This window comes from Merops nubicus, unplaced genomic scaffold (genome assembly GCF_000691845.1).
Source record: "Merops nubicus isolate BGI_N331 unplaced genomic scaffold, ASM69184v1 scaffold1593, whole genome shotgun sequence".
Taxonomy (NCBI): Eukaryota; Metazoa; Chordata; class Aves; order Coraciiformes; family Meropidae; genus Merops; species Merops nubicus.
The window spans coordinates 11,896-29,318 of NW_008598041.1; the positions used below are offsets into that span (position 1 = coordinate 11,896).

General features: G+C 44.6%; 1 protein-coding gene across 1 annotated transcript in view; it reads left to right on the forward strand.

Annotated features, from left to right (window-relative positions):
• LOC103769660 (fibrocystin-like) overlaps positions 1–17,057 on the forward strand; it is a gene marked incomplete at both ends in the record, with an annotated part of 28,403 nt that extends 11,346 nt beyond the window's left edge. Inside the window, 8 exons of the mRNA XM_008936881.1 lie at positions 1,743–1,848; positions 2,303–2,581; positions 5,302–5,432; positions 6,961–7,096; positions 10,558–10,753; positions 12,442–12,509; positions 15,139–16,752; positions 16,914–17,057. Of these exons, the coding sequence (XP_008935129.1) occupies positions 1,743–1,848; positions 2,303–2,581; positions 5,302–5,432; positions 6,961–7,096; positions 10,558–10,753; positions 12,442–12,509; positions 15,139–16,752; positions 16,914–17,057 (2,674 nt within the window). The remainder of the gene's footprint in view (positions 1–1,742; positions 1,849–2,302; positions 2,582–5,301; positions 5,433–6,960; positions 7,097–10,557; positions 10,754–12,441; positions 12,510–15,138; positions 16,753–16,913) is intronic.
• Positions 17,058–17,423: the final 366 nt, after the last annotated feature.

Genomic DNA, 17,423 nt, shown 5'->3' on the forward strand with positions numbered 1-17,423 from the left:
GGTCCAGGAGTCTCGCAGGTATTCAGGTACCTGCTTCTGCCACTAAACACTTTCAGAAATCTGCTGTGCTGTGTTTTGCCATAAATCAGTCTGATTCTGCTCCCAGGTTTGTGGATCAAGACCTCCAAGGTGAATTGCAGGTGGGAAGCGTGATAATCATGGGTGATAGAAGACAATTTATTTCTCTTGAGGCTGTGGCCATGGGCTGATGTCCTCCATGGAATCCTCTCCTTGCTGAGTCCTATAGTGCTGACCACCAAACTTGGGAATGACACCCTGTTCATCTGCACCTTTCTTGCTGCTACACTGGTGGGCAAAATAAATGAGCTCTCTCTCAAAGAGACCAAATGAAACAAGAGCAGCAGCAGCAGCAATCCAATCATTGTATCTATATTCTGGCTAGCAACAAGTATAAAAATGTCTCTCTGATTATTGTATTTCTTGGGGACAGTCTATTTTTTATTTTTGCAGATGTGTTTACTCTCATGACACATCCTTATACCTGGGAGAGAGATGAAGAAGGGCTCTCTGGTGCTTTACCAGTTAATGCCTCTGAGCTCTCAAGAACTCAGAAGAGATGTCTCTTGATATATCTTGTTAGATCATCAAGGTCACAGCCCAACTTTCTTATTTCAGTACGAATAAGGGAAAAAAAAATAGAGGGCTGCATGCTCCAAAGACACATTCTGGAATTCTTTTTAATTAGTTTAACAGGGTGCTGTAAGTATCTATTGATATGTCTTGTTAGATAGCCAAAGTCACAGCCCAGCTTTCTTGTTTCAGTACAAACAAGGGGAAAAAAAATAGAGGGCTGCATGCTCAAAAGACACATTCTGGGATTCTTCTTAATTAGTTTAACAGGGTGCTGTAAGTGTAATGAGCTTGTTGCCAAGGCGAGGTGGAAAGAATTGGGATATGTGTCATAGAATCATAGAATGGCTGAGTTTGGAAAGGACCCTAGAGATCATCTAATATGGGAAGAACTGGGGCATGTGTCATAGAATGGCTGAGGTCAGAAGGGATCCTATAGATCATCTAATCCAACCTCCTGACATGGGCAAGGATGCCTCTCAACTAGACCAGGTTGCTCCAAGACCTCATCCAACCTGGCCTTAAACACAACCAGAGAAGGGGCATCCACAAGCTCTCTGGGCAACCTGTTTCAGAGTTTTCCACCCCTGTGCTGAAGAACTTCTTCCTAAGATCTAGATTAAACCTACTCTCCTTCAGTTTAAAACCATTTCCCCTTGTCCTTTCACTGGACACTTTTGTGAAAATCCCTCTCCACCTTCCTGTAGATTCCTTTCAGGCATTGGAAGGCAGTTATAAGGTCCCCCAGAGTCTTCTCTTCTCCAGGCTGAGCAATCCCAGTGCCTTCAGCCTATCCTCATAGCAGAGATGCCCCAGCCCCTGGATCAACTTTGTGGCCTCCTCTTGACTCGTTTCAACAGATCTATGTCCCTTTTATGGTGGGGACACCAGAACTGGACACAGTATTCAAGGTGGGGTCTCACAAGAGCAGAATGTGAGCAGAATCTTCAATGGATGAGTAGAAGAACAGGAGCTGTGGGTCCCAGCACATGGGGCCTGAGATACATACCTCAGTATGTATCTCTACCCAAGTGCTCTCAGTAGTTTCATGTGGCTACTGGCATCTCCCTGCAGGTCTACCAGGTAGATGTGGCTCTAGAAAACATCTCTGTTCCCTTCCCAGCTTTAGGGTAACCTTATCCTCTCTCCAGGTGGTGGTGGTGGTGAATGATGTCCTTGCAAACTGTTCTGGTTCGTGCTCTTTCCAGTTCAGCGAGGAACTGACGCCTTTAGTCAGTGAGGTGGAGTATTCATCAGGTAATGGGGCTTTGTGTGAACAAAATGGCAAGAGATCTCCCAGATGCTGATGATTTTATGTGTATTCTTTTGGATATTTCTGATTTTATGGAAATTGCACTTTCTGGTGGGGCACTACTAATCAGCTCCAGTCTTAAAATACATAGTACAGACAGGTTTGTACATTGAAGAAGGTGGTAGAGGCATAAAAGTAGATAAATAATGATTAGCTTGGTGCTTAAAGTGGGAGGTGGTTCTTGACTCAAGTTATTTTTAATACTTACAGGAAAAAATAAGTAATAGCTGAACAGAAATAGGCAGGAATAGGTGTTATGAGGGACAAGGAGAGATCATCAGTATTGTACTTTCAGATGTCCTGATGAAGATGATAAAAACTTTTAACTTGGTTGAAAGTAAATCCTGGACATTGCTACACCCAAATTCATGAGTCATCTTGTTGATTATGTTCCTTCAGATGATGGCTCCCAGGCCACAGTAGTTATCAGGGGCGTTGGCTTCACTGAGGAGCAGACAGCCCTGCAGGTGGAGGTGAACAATGTGACCTGCCATGTCATAACGTTGAATCAAACTGAAGTAGCTTGCCAGATGGAGAGCCTGCCAGTTGGAATCCATCAGGTGACTCTACTGGTGAGACCTTATGGCTTCGCACTCAATGGCAGCACAGGAGAAGGCATCTTCCTGCGAGTTGAGCCAAACCTGGTAGCTATTGAACCTCCTACAGCTTCAGAGATTGGTAAGTCTGAATGCCAGGCCAGCTCTAAGGGGACATCTGCTTTCTGCTTCTTGTTTTTCACAGTGTTTCAGTTCTTCTGTGCTTTGACTACCAAGATCTTCATCTGACCAAAAAGATATAAAATGTCTAGAAACATTCTGTGTAGCCAAAGCACTGGGGCCAGCTTCTTACAAAGAGTGAGAGACTTTGGTTCTTTGTGGAGACAACTGGTTTTCTGACTAGTTTTGTTTGAGAATTTTAAGTTCAAGTGCAGGTATATTTATTCCAAGAACCCAGAAAACTGTTATTGTTTCTTGGCTCACTTTCCCATGCTCATTTCACACATGGCTTTGTAGTATTTGGATTCATCTGGCTTAACTGTGAAACAGCTAAACTCTGGTTCATCTCTGCCCAGTTGAAATGAATTCATATTCTGAGTGATAAAACTGAGAAGTCATAGTTTAGATACAAAACTAAGAAACCTATAGAAGCTCAAACTAAGATGAATCTCCTTCGATTTCCATTATCCCTCCTCTCCTTGAAAGAGAAGAGGAAATAAAGGGTGTGATATATTCCATCCCTGAGAGAACATGGAAGATTTTTCACAGGACATTGGGGCCAAAAGACCATTATGTGTCTCTCATCTACCCTGTGACACAGATCAGAGGAATTCACCTGGAAGTTCCAGCAGCCTTCCTAGCCAGCTGTAGCTAAGCCAAACCAAAGGCTGTAAAAAGCCACCCTCTCTATTTTTTTTTGGGATAGGGAAGAGTCTCCTCAATCTGATGAGAAATATGGAGAACACTCTTGACACACCTAGGCTGTGCAATAACATCAATGGTCTGTGAACCTCTATGTGGATGAGCCATGGGATAGTGTTGGGGGAATGTAGGGTTTCTAAGATGAAAATCAAGAAGTTGTGACGACCTCTTTTTGTTGCGTTCCCTTGGAGTGTATGGCAAGAAAGGTATTCTAAGATTCCCTTTCCTTTCCTCTCCTCTTTGTTTTTGCTTCTCCTCTCCAGTGGGAGGGTCATATGGTGCACGAGGTTGATGCTCACTGCTTTAATTAAAAAACCTGAAAGAAACCAAGCCAGCAATGGTGACTTTTAGTGCTTGGACCTTGCTTCTCATTTCCTTTGCTGACAACCCAGTTCTTCTCCCAATTACAGTGATCTGTCACTCATTAAAAAGAAAGCAAGTATAATACTATCTTCCATTGCATATGCCTTGAACATTTATAATTGGAAAGAATTACAGCTTCCATCTGTGTTTTTAATTTCTTCTATTTAAAATATCTCCCTTCAATCTTCTCGTAAAGTGCACACATGCAGAATTTCACTGCATGTGGATTTGTGTAGATATCAAAACTTAAGAGCATCATTCTTTACACAACACACATGGATTTTGGACTCTGAATCTGAGGCTTCTTATCTGACAACTATCACATTAGACAAGTGGCTTTGGTTTTGAGTTCTTGCTCTTTCTGGCTCTGCAAACTTAACATCACAAGAGAAGAAGCCAGGAAGCATCTTGTTCTTTGCATCAGGTCTCTCTTGTCAAAAGGAACAAAAAACGACCTTCTAAAGATACTAGCATGATCCAATGGGTGGAAGGAGCTTGATTTTGAGGTATCTGATTGCTGCTGTTGCCTAGTTTTGGTGTCAACTGGAAAAAAAACCAAGAATATTCTTCTAGACTTCTGTGTTTTGTTAAAGAATTATCCAGAAATGATGCTTTGAGGAAAAGGGTCTCTGCCATCAATATATAATGGCTTTACCAGAGAAGTTTAATTGCATGACACATGAAATGCATTGTAAAAGCTCAGTTGGTTTGTAATACAGATATATTAACACAAGAACATGTTGCATCAATCAAGTCCAGCCATAGTCCTAAAATTCTTCAGTACAGATAAGCAGAGAAAACAGCTGTAAGTTTCAAGCAATTTTTTCCAAAAACTTTGTCTTTGAGCCACACCGAAGAACAAAGTCCAGGTTAGAATTGCCATTAATGCCCATTCTTGTTCTTTTTCCTGTTTTACTTTGAAACATCCCTGAATCTTCTAATCCCTTGAAAAAGCTGAGGACCATCTTGACTCTTTACACTGTAATTGGGTGTTGCAGAAAGGTCAAGTGCAAGTCTGGCTTGTGTTGGGTACAATCCTGTATGTCATTGAAGAGGCTCAGCTCTGGCTGGCAGGAAGGAGAGCTGAGGTTGCTCAGTACTTCACAGAATCAAGCCCTCCACGACTTTCCTTACAACTCTGCTGAGTCTCAAGCCCTGCCAAGTCCCCTTTCTAACCTAAGCTTCCTAGACACATGCTACAGGCTTTTTTTTGACAGCAGGGTGCTTGGTAGCTATTTGAACTGTGAAAGCACCAGCTGTGTGAAGCTCATTTTCCATTCTTTGTGCTTCTTCCTTCCTTCCTTCTTTCATTTTTGGTCTGGGGATCGTTCTAAGGTTGAGATCACAGACCAACCCTTGCTGGCTTAAGTATGTCATTAAAAAAAGAAACCAAGGAACAAAACCATTCCTCCTGTATCATGGACAAGAATTCAAGCAATAAGCAAGAAGGATCTCTGGTGAAGCAGAGGAAGCTGGGCACAGGGAGGTGGAAGCAGACCATGATCAGATCAATTAAAAGACAGCACTGCCTTGCATAGTCACCTATTAATAAAGAATCCTTTGCATATAAAAAGATCATTCCACACCTTGAATGTAACAGGATAACTGGTTTTGTAGGAGGAGTGCGAGTGGCTCTCAAGGGCACAAACCTGGAAGGGATAAACTTGGTGCTATTTGGATCTCAGCCTTGCCCAATTCTGGAGGACATCAGAAATTCAACAAGAATTGAATGTAAAGTTCCCTCTCGGGTAAGAAATTGCATTTTTTGCAGACAGTCAGCAGCCTACAGGCTTTGCTGTATTTTCCTGGCTTGGGCTACACTGGGGAAAGGGCTGTGGGACAAATTAGCATGATTTCCAATGACAGTTTAGACCAGCATAATTAACAATAGACTGATAGGTGATTTATATAAACCAGTGAAACAGCCAAAAACTCAAATTGTGTTATCGTTAGCTAAACCTTACCTAAAAAATCCTGAGGCTTTCAACTCCAGAAAAATTTCCCATATCCACTTTCAGTTGTCTACTAGTAGATGAGTGGATTTCCTTGTCTGGAAAGCTGCCCAGTGGAAAAGGATGTGGGGGTTCTGGTTGACAACTGGCTGAAGATGAGCCAACGTGTGGCCAGGTGGCCAAGAAGCCACCAGCATCCTGGCCTGGATCAGCACTGGTGTGGCCAGCAGGACTAGGGCAGGGATCATCCCCCTGGAATGAGCACTGGGGAGGCTGCCCCTCAAATCCTGGGGTTGGTTTTGGGTCTCTCACTCCAAGGACCTTGAGGGGCTGGACTATGGCCAGAGAAAGGCAATGAAGCTGGGGAAGGGTCTAGAGCCCAAGTGTGGGGAGGAGCAGCTGAGGGAGCTGGGGGTGCTGAGCCTGGAGCAAAGGAGGCTCAGGGGAGACCTTCTGGCTCTGCACAGCTCCTGACAGGAGCCTGGAGCCAGGGGGGGGTCGGGCTCTGCTCCCAAGGGAACAAGTGACAGGACAACATGAAACAGCCTCAAGTTGTGCATGGGGAGCTTGAGGCTGGCCCTGAGGAACAATTTCTTGCCCTTGAGGGTTGTGCAGGTCTGTCCCAGGCTGCCCAGGGCAGTGGTGGAGTCCCCACCCCTGGAGGGGTTTCCAAGCCGTGGAGATGTGGTGCTGAGAGCCATGGCTTAGGGGTGAACTTTTCAGTGCTGGGTTAACAGTTGGACTTAATGACCTTAAAGGTCTTTTCCCACCAAAATAATGTTCTGATTCTATGTCTGGGACAATTGTTCTTACTCGTATTGTTGAACCCTCTTCAGCTCCAAATCTTGTTTGCATCCAAAGCTCCTATGGAGGCTATCTGTGTCATGCAAAAACATACCCAGGAACTATTAGCAGCAGTGGTCTTTGCTGTATGGCAAAATTATACCCAGGATGATACAAAGAGTTTCAGCATAGTCAAAGGCATGACAAAGTCATAGGCATAGACATAGCACTGTTTAATTTATTATGGATGTGGCAAATACAAATCTGCATAGTCTGGGGTTGTTTTAAGATTTCTGATTCTTCAGTTGTCCCTTTAAAGTCAACATAACAGTACACATTTCAGTAGTGCCTGATTTTTGTACAAATTTCATCGTTTCCATGTGCCTGACTAAGTATGGGTGAAGCAGGAATATAGGCATGTACAAATTTCATCAGTTCCACGTGCCTGACTGATTAAGTATGGGTGAAGCAGGAATATAGGCAATAATTTTGTTTATTGGTGCATTCCCATCCCTGAAATTTTCTTCATTTCTCTTTCTAGGGGACAGAAGCTGCTGCTGTCCATGTGACACTAATTTCTGGGTACCAGTCAACAACAGTAAGAAACTTGTTCCAGTATGATCCCTCCTTAACCCCTGCAGTTGTGTCACTGAGCAGAAACAGAAGTGGAATAGCAGGTGAAGAGGCTGCAGATGAGTGTTGGGCACTGTCTGTAGCAGTGTTATCACTGCTGGTGGTGGTGGGTGGGCCAGAGGGAATTTAGGTCTATGAAGTTTGTTGATCTGACTCTTTTTATGATGTATTCTTTTAACTTGGAGGCCCTGTGTTTCCTGCCAGTCCTGATCAGTCCTGGTTGTTTTGTGTTGGTTTTACTCTAGCACACATGAGATAATCAGTTGCTTGCCCTAGGCCAGTATGGATGATGTCCATGGGATGCCAGATGTTGTATAGTATTCCTTCTGTGTTCCCTTGCTCTAGCTCTGCTCTGAAATTATCCTACCTGTTTATTCTTGGCAACAGGTTCAGCCTTGATAAGAAAAAAGAGCTCTAGAAAGTGTCCATGTCCTGGATCCCAAGGGGTTGATCATAAAGTGCATGATGTTCATTTTGGGTTACTGAAAGCAGAGAGAGGCAACTCTTGTCTTTCTAGTTCCCATTTCCAAGCCAGACTGTTTATTCCAGTTTGACCTTGTGATCTGTTCCTTTAGATTATGAGACTTGATGGACTTTGTAGGGACAAAAGCCTAAGGAGATCCTATGGAGTGTTTAATGTACTTGTCTTGGAAGCTTCCACTGGGAGTTGTTTTTCCTTCCTCATCTCCACAATGTTTTGTCTGGACATTGGGAATAGAAGGCATTAATGATGACTGATTTCCAGTTACAGACAAGTCTTGTCAGAAGAGGGTTTACTGCATTTGTGTGTGGCAACCAGACCCCAGATTCCTAGTATCTTAGAGAGAGAGGAAGGAATACAGGAGAAGGACAGAAGTATTCCTGCTTTCCTATTCCTATTTTCCTATTTCCTACTCCTACTTCCCACCCTACTCCCATTCCTCTAAGGATGCAATGATCTGATTTGTTTTTTATCTCTCTCTTTGCAACCTCTCCAGTGCAAACCTTAATAAAGCTCCCCCAGTTCAGCAGTTTGGTTGGACTTGGTGGGGATTGGGGGAGTTAGGGGGTTGTCAGTGATGCAATGCACTTCTTGCTGCACATCCAGCATTTCCATTCCTTTCCCCAAATGCCCTTGTCATTTTCTATTACTCCAGAATGCATAAATAAGAGAAAAACGTCCTTTATCATGTGAATATTATTCAGATGCTATAGCACCAAGGGGAGCTTTTTCTAGCCGTGGGCAGCTCGGGTGCAAGGAATTCCTTAATGGTACAGAGCCTCGTGAATGGTGGCGTGGCCAAGTTCAATCTCCTATTCAGAACCTCCACGGCTTCGTCTTTTAATATAATTTTCCTCCTACATAATAAAAAGAATAAATAAATTACACTGATGCCTTCCAGGCATCTAGGATTAAGCTGACAATTGACCAAGAGCCCGAAGAGTTCACGTTGTTAATACATTCAACTTTGCAGGCTTTCAAACTTCAGTTGACTCTTTGTGCATGGAGAATTGTAAAGGACTGGTTTCAGGACATGCTTGATGAGGGAAGCTTTATATAGACTCTCCTGCTTCATGGAAGGCAGAGACTTCTCCATAGCTGAGGCTGTGGAGCTGAATGGTAACGAGGACAGTGTCTGCTGTGGAGGTGAAGCTAAAGCCAAGTGGCCCTGGCCTCTACTTAGGAGACAAAATTGCTACTCGGATCTGAATCTTTAGCAAGGATACATCAAGCTGTAACAGTCAGTTTTAAGACAAGGTGAGGGAGTAAAGCAGATGACCTGGTCCTGGCTACCTCCCTGTGTGGCTGGAGTAAGTGCCATGTGCTCAGTGGAGAAGAGGAATGGGCAAAAATGAAGCTGCTTTGGGACAGCTGATCTTCACCAGCTGTCCTGGAGCAATTCTGTTGGCAGACAAGTGTTTCAGGCTGGCTGATTCAGGAGAGTGATAAAGCATTAAAACTTTTTGCTTGATAAATTTAGGAAAGGGATTTATAAATCATACCTGGGAGGTGGGCCCATGCCAACCTCATGAATTGCAACAAGGTCAAGTGCAAAGTCCTGCACATCAGTTGGGGCAATCCCAAGCACAAACACAGGCTGGGCAGAGTATGGATTTGGAGCAGTCCTGAGGAGAAAGATTTGGGGGTGCTGGTTGATGAAAGCTCAACATGAGCCAACAATGTGTCAATGCAGCCCAGAAAGCCCCAGCAATATCCTGGGCTGCACCCCCAGCACTGTGTGTGGGCAGCAGGTCAAGGGAAAGAATTCTTCCCCTCTACTCCACTCTCATGAGACCATACCTGGAGTATTGTGTCCTTGGAGCCCCCAGTACAAGAAGGACATAGATCTGTTGGAGTGGGTCCAGAGGAGGGCCATGAAGATGATCTGTAGGCTAGAACACCTCTCCTACAAGAACAGGCTGAGGGAGTTGGAATTGTTCAGCTTGGGGAAAAGAAAGCTCCAGGGAGACCTAACTGTGGCTTTCCAGTATCTGAAGGGGGCCTACAAGAAAGCTGGGGAGGGACTGTTTGCAAGGGCTTGTGGAGGTAGGATGAGGGATAATGGGTTCAAACTGGAAGAGGGAGATTTAGATTAGAAACTAGAAGTTCTTCACCATGAGGATGCCGAGTCACTGGAACAGGTTGCCCAAGGAGGTCATAGATCCCTCAAAAAGCATCTATGAGTTCAAATGAACTCTTCACCAGATTGCATTTGAATGTCTTTGTTAGAATAAGATGAATCATGCCATAAAGACTGTTTCATTTCATTGAATACAGATAGAATTATCTCAGTGAAAATGCCTTTTTTTTTTGGACTTATGCACACCACTATTTTATGGAGCTATTTCAGGAGAAATTTAGGTTATGAAAATCCATTCTCCACTGCCCTTGTCCTTTTCTATTACTGCAGTATGCAAAGAGAGGAAACTTTCTTTTGTGTCATCTGAATATAATTTTGCAACAGAGGTTCAATGGGATGGGCGAGAGACCCAAGTTTCCTGAAGACAAGGTGCCTTGGAGCACCCATGGGCATCTGACTTTAGGTAGATCATTTAGCTGTGGAAGGCTCCTGTTAAAGTTACATAGCTCTATAGTGGTGAAAATTATGGGCTGGATCGTTATCAGTGATTTAGCAAAAATCCCAGAGCTCTTCAGTTCCAGTTTATGTGAGCTTTAGAAAGAGTGGATTTGGCTGCAGATATTTATGGGATCACTTATGTTAAGGGGCATGGATCTTATCCTGAGTGTGTACGAGCAGTCTGAGAATGGCCACAGATGGTGATGGCCAAGTTCACAATGATAATACCTCAAAGCAACCCTGAGGGCTGACGACTTTACCCTGGGGGCCAAGAGATTGAGTAGGAAACGGAACCACTGTGGTCTTCAACGTTTTGTTTTGGGTTGATGGACATGACTGGACCTGCTCTGGCATGGTGGGACACCATGGTGGAACAATGGCTACATGTGCTAAAATCTCTGTGGCTAGAAATGCTGAAGTAGTTTCATCCATTCTTCTGTCTGCAGGGGGTCAGGAGCTTCAGATTGGAATATCCCACTTTGCCAGCTACCGAGGGTCAGATATCAAGGTTCAAATTGGTGGCTCATGGGCACAGATCCAGCTGCAGACGGACCACGGTGTTAATGTGACTCTTCCAGCCTTGGATGTAGGATGGCACAATGTTTCTGTCCTCATCAATGGTGTTGCTCTTGCTTCAAACAGGTGTGTGAACGAGTGTGAGTGTGCTTTCCTTAAGATATAAATTTATTCTCCATCCCGTTTGGTATTTTAGGGTTAATCTGATAAAAAGAGGTAGGAATGTTCACAAAGTCTGTACCCAACAGTGAATTCTGCAGTGTGGCATAAAATTATGAATAATTATCAAGGCATTTATTGATCTGTGGAACCCAACTCAGCAAACAGCTAATGCTAGTCCCCTTGGATCAGTAAGGAGGCAGGAGAGAAACATTTTAGAAAAAAAAAAAAGATGATTTGATGATCAGCAAACTGCTAATGCTAGTCAGTTAACTCCCCTTGGATCAGTAAGGAGGCAGGAGAGAAACATTTTAGAAAAAAAAAAGATGATTTGATGAAAAATGCATATTCAGGCAATCAAAGGTATTCACAGATTCAGGTCAAATGCAGATAAATCCTGCTGTAGGAAAACAAGAGAAAGAAAAGAAACTTTTAATGAGAAAAACAAAAGCTAGTTTGAAAAACAATAGAAAAAAATGAGTTTTTTTTTTGAATTTTTAAATGATGCTGTTTCCATCTTTTAACGTGTCACTTCAAGTTCATGCCTAGATAAATGTAATACAAATTAAACTGAAATCTGGGGGAAAACCATTCTGAAAGTAAGCTGTAACAATGGCAGCTCTAGGAATGATCCTGAAACAAGAGTATCTGGGAGAAGAGAGCTGCTTTTATTGCTCACAAACCACCTTAAGATGCTTGCTGTGTTGGTGAACTTCAGGAGGAGAAAGCCTGTGATCTGTAGGATGACATACTGGGATTCATCCCATCTGATGTGGAGTTTTAGCAGCACCATCACTTTGTCTCCAGGGACAGGGTGGAGGGAGATGGGTCATCCCAGGGGACAACTCTAATCTCTGGTGGGTTGGATTGTTGGCTTGGGAAGGTCAACTTTTCTAATGGGTGTTTTTAGGGGAGGAGGCATTTTTGAAAGGAGAGTGGTCACAGATTCACAGAACATTAAGGGTTGGAAGGGACCTCTGGAGATCATTGAGTCCAACCCCCCTGCCAGAGCAGGACCATCTAGTCTAGGGCAGGTCACACAGGAACGCATTGCGACCGGTCTTAAAAGTCCCCAAGGAAGGAGACTCCACAACCTCCCTGGGGAGCCTGTTCCAGTGCTCTGTAGCCCTGTTTTCCTGATGAGGAGGTCAAGTAGATGTTGGTGGGACAGAAGCAAAGCCACACCCTTATCTGAGTGGGCTTCAGGAATGAAGATGTCTAACAAGTCATCTTCTTGCTGCAGATGGGAGGATGTAAAGAGGGCAGGCAGCTGACTGAAGTCTCTTAATTCACTTGCATCTCCTATCTGTGGGCAGAGCTACAGTCTGGTAAAACCCCCTCGTTCTTCTTTTGATGGGTGATTCAGTTGCACCTCATGGCAACCTGTGCACCAAACATAATCCACTTGATAAAGCAGTGTCCATAACGGAATGTAGCTCGAATCACCTGGAAAAATTCGGGGTCTGGGGTAGTCTTATCACTGTGGCACTGAGCAAACGGGATGTGCCAGGTGGGTGTTTGGCCTTCCAGCCTAGAAAGAGTTGTAAGAATGAACAGCAATGCAGCAGGAGAGAAAAAATATTTAAAAAAAAAACAAACAAAAAAAAACAAAACTAAATTCTCAAAATCCCTTTTATGTTGCTTATGTTTTGCAGAGTTGAGCCATTCATCCAGTACCTCTCGGAGATCCTCAGCATAGAGCCCTGTTGTGGCTCCTTTCTGGGTAAACAGCCTTGGTACATCTGCAGCCACTTATGGGGGTTAAAGGGATCAAGGGCAGAGTTTTCCTGCAGGAATGGAAAGGGCAGCCCATTTCACAGCAATTTAAATTGAGGGTGTTTTAAGTCTGTGACCCTTTATTACGCAGACGTCAACTGGCAGACAGCAGCAGGCTGGCAATGGGGGATTGCAGTGAGCATCCCTCGAGCTGGTTGGCTGGCTCAGGGCTCTCTCTGCTTTGAATTTGATTTCCCCAAGTGTTTGCTCATCTATCCTTGGATCATCCCATTGGGAAAACAAAGCACACCCACACCTGACTCATCTGTGCTGCTTCTTTCAGTCATTACGCCTCCATCTTTCAAGGCTTTCTACGTGGAAGTTGGGTGGAAAGCAGGGTACAATTGTGGTTTGAAGCAAACAATCATTTCAAGTGATCCCAAAAGGGATCTTTGGTTTTGTTAAGTTGAAAAGACACCCTCCCCCTCCCCGTGCTTTTTCAATGTTAATTTTAATCAAAAGTGAAATATTTATTAATGCCATTCCAAGATTTTAAAACGTTGGAAATCATTTAAGTGTGTTTCACAGCAAAACACCACTGAATTAAAAAGAAAAGTTTTACTTGAAATCTTAAAAAGGAGATTTGGGGTGGTTGATTTATTTTGCCATTTGACTGGTGGTAGGGGGAGAGTTGAATGCCTGTAGTGAATTTTACATGAGACCATAGAAATGTTTTTATAGAAGACAGAGAAATTCTTGTGATGCAACCTCAAGCCCTCCACAGATTTTCCCAGGCTCACAACATGTTTAAAGATGCAAAAACTTAGAGGCTTTGTGGTACGTGATTAGTTCAATAATTTGTGAAGTGCCCAAGCCTTGAAAGATGAGATCATGCCTGGAGTTTGGAGAGTAAAGCCTGTCAGTTTTGAAGATTAAGCTATACTAAAAAAAAAAATAATTATAATTGCACCATTCTTTTCATATTTAAGGGCAAGTTGAAATTTAAATAAGAACTGATTAACTCTTTGGCTGTAGTTTTATGATGGGCTTAAGCTGACTCAGAATCTCATTGCTGCAAAAAGCACCAGACCTTCCCCTCTTCGTCTCCAGTCTTTTGTTGTCTCTAACACTTGTGTGGCCACCTGGATTAAGGATCTGAGCTCACTCCAAAGGAGCCCCATTACAAAACTCATTTTTCAGCCAGATCATGGGAAGAGAAAGGGAATGGGCTTGGTGGATAAAGAGGCTGAAGTGAGGCAGGGCACTGGGAGTGCAAATACTACAAGCTAAAGGAAGATGGGGAGAGGTTTCAACTGGGTTCTGGTCTTGGAAGCATGAAATTAGAATGGTGGGGAGTTTGTATTTTTATTATTATCACTTCCTAAAATCCAGACTGCTCCTCCTTCAGTGCTGTCCTTACTCTCAGCACCCTGGGAGGCAGTGAAGATACTGGTGCTTTGCAATGTTCTGTACACCCAGACATCAGGATTCGTGCTTATTCTAGATAATTAGCATCTACTCTGCATCAAGTTGGTAGTAGAGCCTCCCAACACTGCAGCTCTCCTGTCAGTGTGGAGAGGGAGACTCCAGTGCCACGTCCTAGAATAAAAGCATGGGTCACACCAGTGATAGCCTCTCTCCCAGAGTGACCCAAAAATAGGATGCCTGAGGAAGGTTCTGTGAGTGGAGCATCCTGTCATGATACTTCTCTACAATCTTCCAGCTTCCAACACTAGACACATGGGCAGCTCCAGCTAGAGGTCATAACTTTGCCTAACTCTTCCTGAACTGCTTTTCCATATGAAAGTCCCTCTTGGTTCACACCAAGAGTCTATTTACCCATTGGCTGTTGTCTTCTGTGGTCTTAAGTAGCTGCCCAGGGAATAAAAACATCCAGACAACCACAGAGGATATCAGGCAGCTTTGCCTTCCTCCAGCCCATGTGTGGGAAGCTCTGGTCAGAGTTGTCTTTGATAGTGGAGGGGGAGCTGCTCTTGCCTCCTTCTTCCTGTTGTACCCATCCTAAATGGTGCAGACTGGGAGCATATAAGTAGGGGAGGGCTTGAAGCTGGAAGCATTCATCAATATATCAGCTTCTCTGGTCAGTGAACTCCTCAAGGGCAGGTAACCACCAGTGTGTGGCAAATCTGGCATTCAGGCTGAGTGGTCAGGCAGAGCTGAGGATTGAAGGGGAAGGTCTGTGGTTCTGACTTTTTGTCTGCAAGCAGTCATAGCACATTCTGATTCCCTGTATGCAGCAGGATCAAACCATCTCCACCATCTCCCACCTACCTGTGCAGGCAGTCTCATTCCCTGGAGAATTCAGTCTGTTTGCTTTCAAAGGTCCTCTCAGACCAGCTTCCTCCAGTGCTGTGGTTGTTTTCTGCTGTCATTTGCTGCCATGAAGGTCCTTGGTTGACACCTCAGCCTCTTGTCCACATAGGATTGATTATCCTGATACATGAACACTTACTACTTTCTATCTGTCATGTTCCAAAATAAGTCTTTATTTCTTCTTCCTTTCAGCCTAAGACTGTCTACTGTGCTTATCAGCCTTTTTGTGGTTTGTGATTTTTCACAGAGGGTCATTAATTCCTTTCCTGCCTATAATGTCCTCCTTTTTGTTTTACTCCTAGGTGGAACACTGCTCACAATCTCTGGGCTGGGCTTTAGCCAGAATCCTGCTCAGGTTTCTGTTTCAATGAACAGGCAAACCTGTACGATTACTCACGTGGCAGAAGAGACAGTTTGGTGCCTGACCCCGCCAGCTTCTAATTTGTCTAATGAAGATACACAGGATCTCTCTGTTGGAGTAAACATAGTCATCAGCAATAGGTCTCTTCAACATGCTCTCTTTGCAAAAAGGATCACCACCTTTAGTTACCAGAGAGCTTTCACTCCTCTGGTTACTGCTGTTGAAACGGAAATCACAAATAGCAGCCTGGTCTTGAGCATCCAGGGGATAAACGTCACTGGATCCGTGGCTAAGCTTGGGCACAGGAAATGCAATCTTGAATTTCAACGTGGCAACAAATCTGCAAGGTTTTTTCAGTGCTCTTTCCCACTGAGCAGCTTGGAACCTGGAACTTTCCCCATCCAGGTTATCCAGAGGCAGCTAGGATACGCTCGTGTGACTGCAAAGATGCAGAACCTCACAGTAACTCCATGGATAACCTCCATATTCCCATCACAAGGTTCAATCTGTGGTGGGGTGTTGCTCACTGTATCTGGTATTGCTTTAAAATCGAGGAGGAATTTGGTACAGGTCAGCCTGGGGAGTAATTATTCCTGTGAGATCCAGAACTCTGGTAACAATGCCATTAGTTGTATTGTCCTTCCAGGGGCCCATCCTTTGCATTATCAGTGGTTGGCTGAGGCATCTTGGGCTCTTAATGTCACAGTGACTGTCAATGGGATCAGCAGTGTCTGCCTTGGAGACTGTACTCTCCACCTTCACGAGCAGTGGACCCCTGTTGTAGATTTGGTGACCTGGGAGGCCAACGGGACATTCACCTATGTGATGATCAAAGGACAGAGGTTGTCATGGCCAAGAGACAGCCCCATGGTACATGTCAATAACCAGGCTGTCTGCAAGGTAACTTTCTGGAATGAGACCAGCATCAAGTGCCGGGCAGACTGCATTGCCCCAGGGGAGCACAACATTTCCATCTCCACCAGGAGAAACGGGCAAGCTTGCTTCAGAAAGGTGTCCAAAGTTCTCACCATCCTGCCTCGGGTGTCCCAGTTTTACCCACAAAACTTCAGTACCAATGGTGGAGGCCTGCTCACCTTGGCAGGCTCGGCACTGAAAGGAAAGAGAATGACCTCTGTTCTCATTGACCATCACCTTTGTCTCATTCTCAGTGTCACCTGTGTGTCTATCCAGTGCACAGTGCCTCCAGGGAACGGCACCAGGGCTTTGAGCCTCAAAGTAGATGGCATCTCCTATTACCTTGGACAAATAAGTTACGACGAGGAGTTTACCCCAGCTTTCCTTTCTCTTGTTGCAACTGATCTCCTTTTAACAATGACAGTATCACGGGTCACAGAGGTGGACACCATCTACGTATCTGTTGGAGACTTTCCTTGTAGCGGCGTCACCATCACTCACTCTACTTTGCAGTGCTCAGCCCCTCTGCTTCCTGTTGGCAAGTACCCTGTGCTGGGCCTGGATGTCCCCAGGGGCTGGGCTTCTTCCAACCTGACGTTCACCTCCCAGCTGAGGGTGAGGGCTGTGCATCACAACTGGGGTAAGTCATGAAGCCTTGTTGCAGCTCCTCTATGGGCTGTAGTTTGAGCAACTGCGGTGACGGGGTTGGGTTTTTTTTTGGCATGAAAGCAAAAATGATGAATTCAAAACATTACCCTTGTCAGGCTCTGTCCTTAATCCCATTTTCTGTCCTTTCCCAAGGTGGCTTGGATGGAGGAGCAGTTTACCTGAGTGGAACTGGGTTTTCCCCGGGGAAGACTTTGGTCACAATCTGTGGCACCAAGTGTGGACTGTTGGGCAACACGACGACGACTCGCCTGAGCTGCCTGGCCCCACGCTTGCACGGTCAGCTAAGACACAAAACCTGGCATTGTCTTAAAAATAGCCCCTAAAAACCTATCTTGACCCAAAAGTGGGGTGTTCCAATATGTCTCATCTGAGAGGAACAGATAGGAGAAAGCCCTGAAGAAAGGAGAGGAGCCAATGTAGCATTGGTTCTGTTTTTGGAGCTCAGTCCAAAGGCAACATGCATGAGGGCTGCAGAGTTGAGTATTCAAGCACCTCTTGGTCATCACAGCTGTCTTAGTGAGCTGAATTCCTTTAAATGGCTTTTCTGCTGTGGCCCCATTCATTTTGTGTTTTGGCTGCATGGTAGGACAACTTCAGTGGAGTAAAGGGGTGTGAGGAAAAGGATGAATGTCTGAGAGAGTG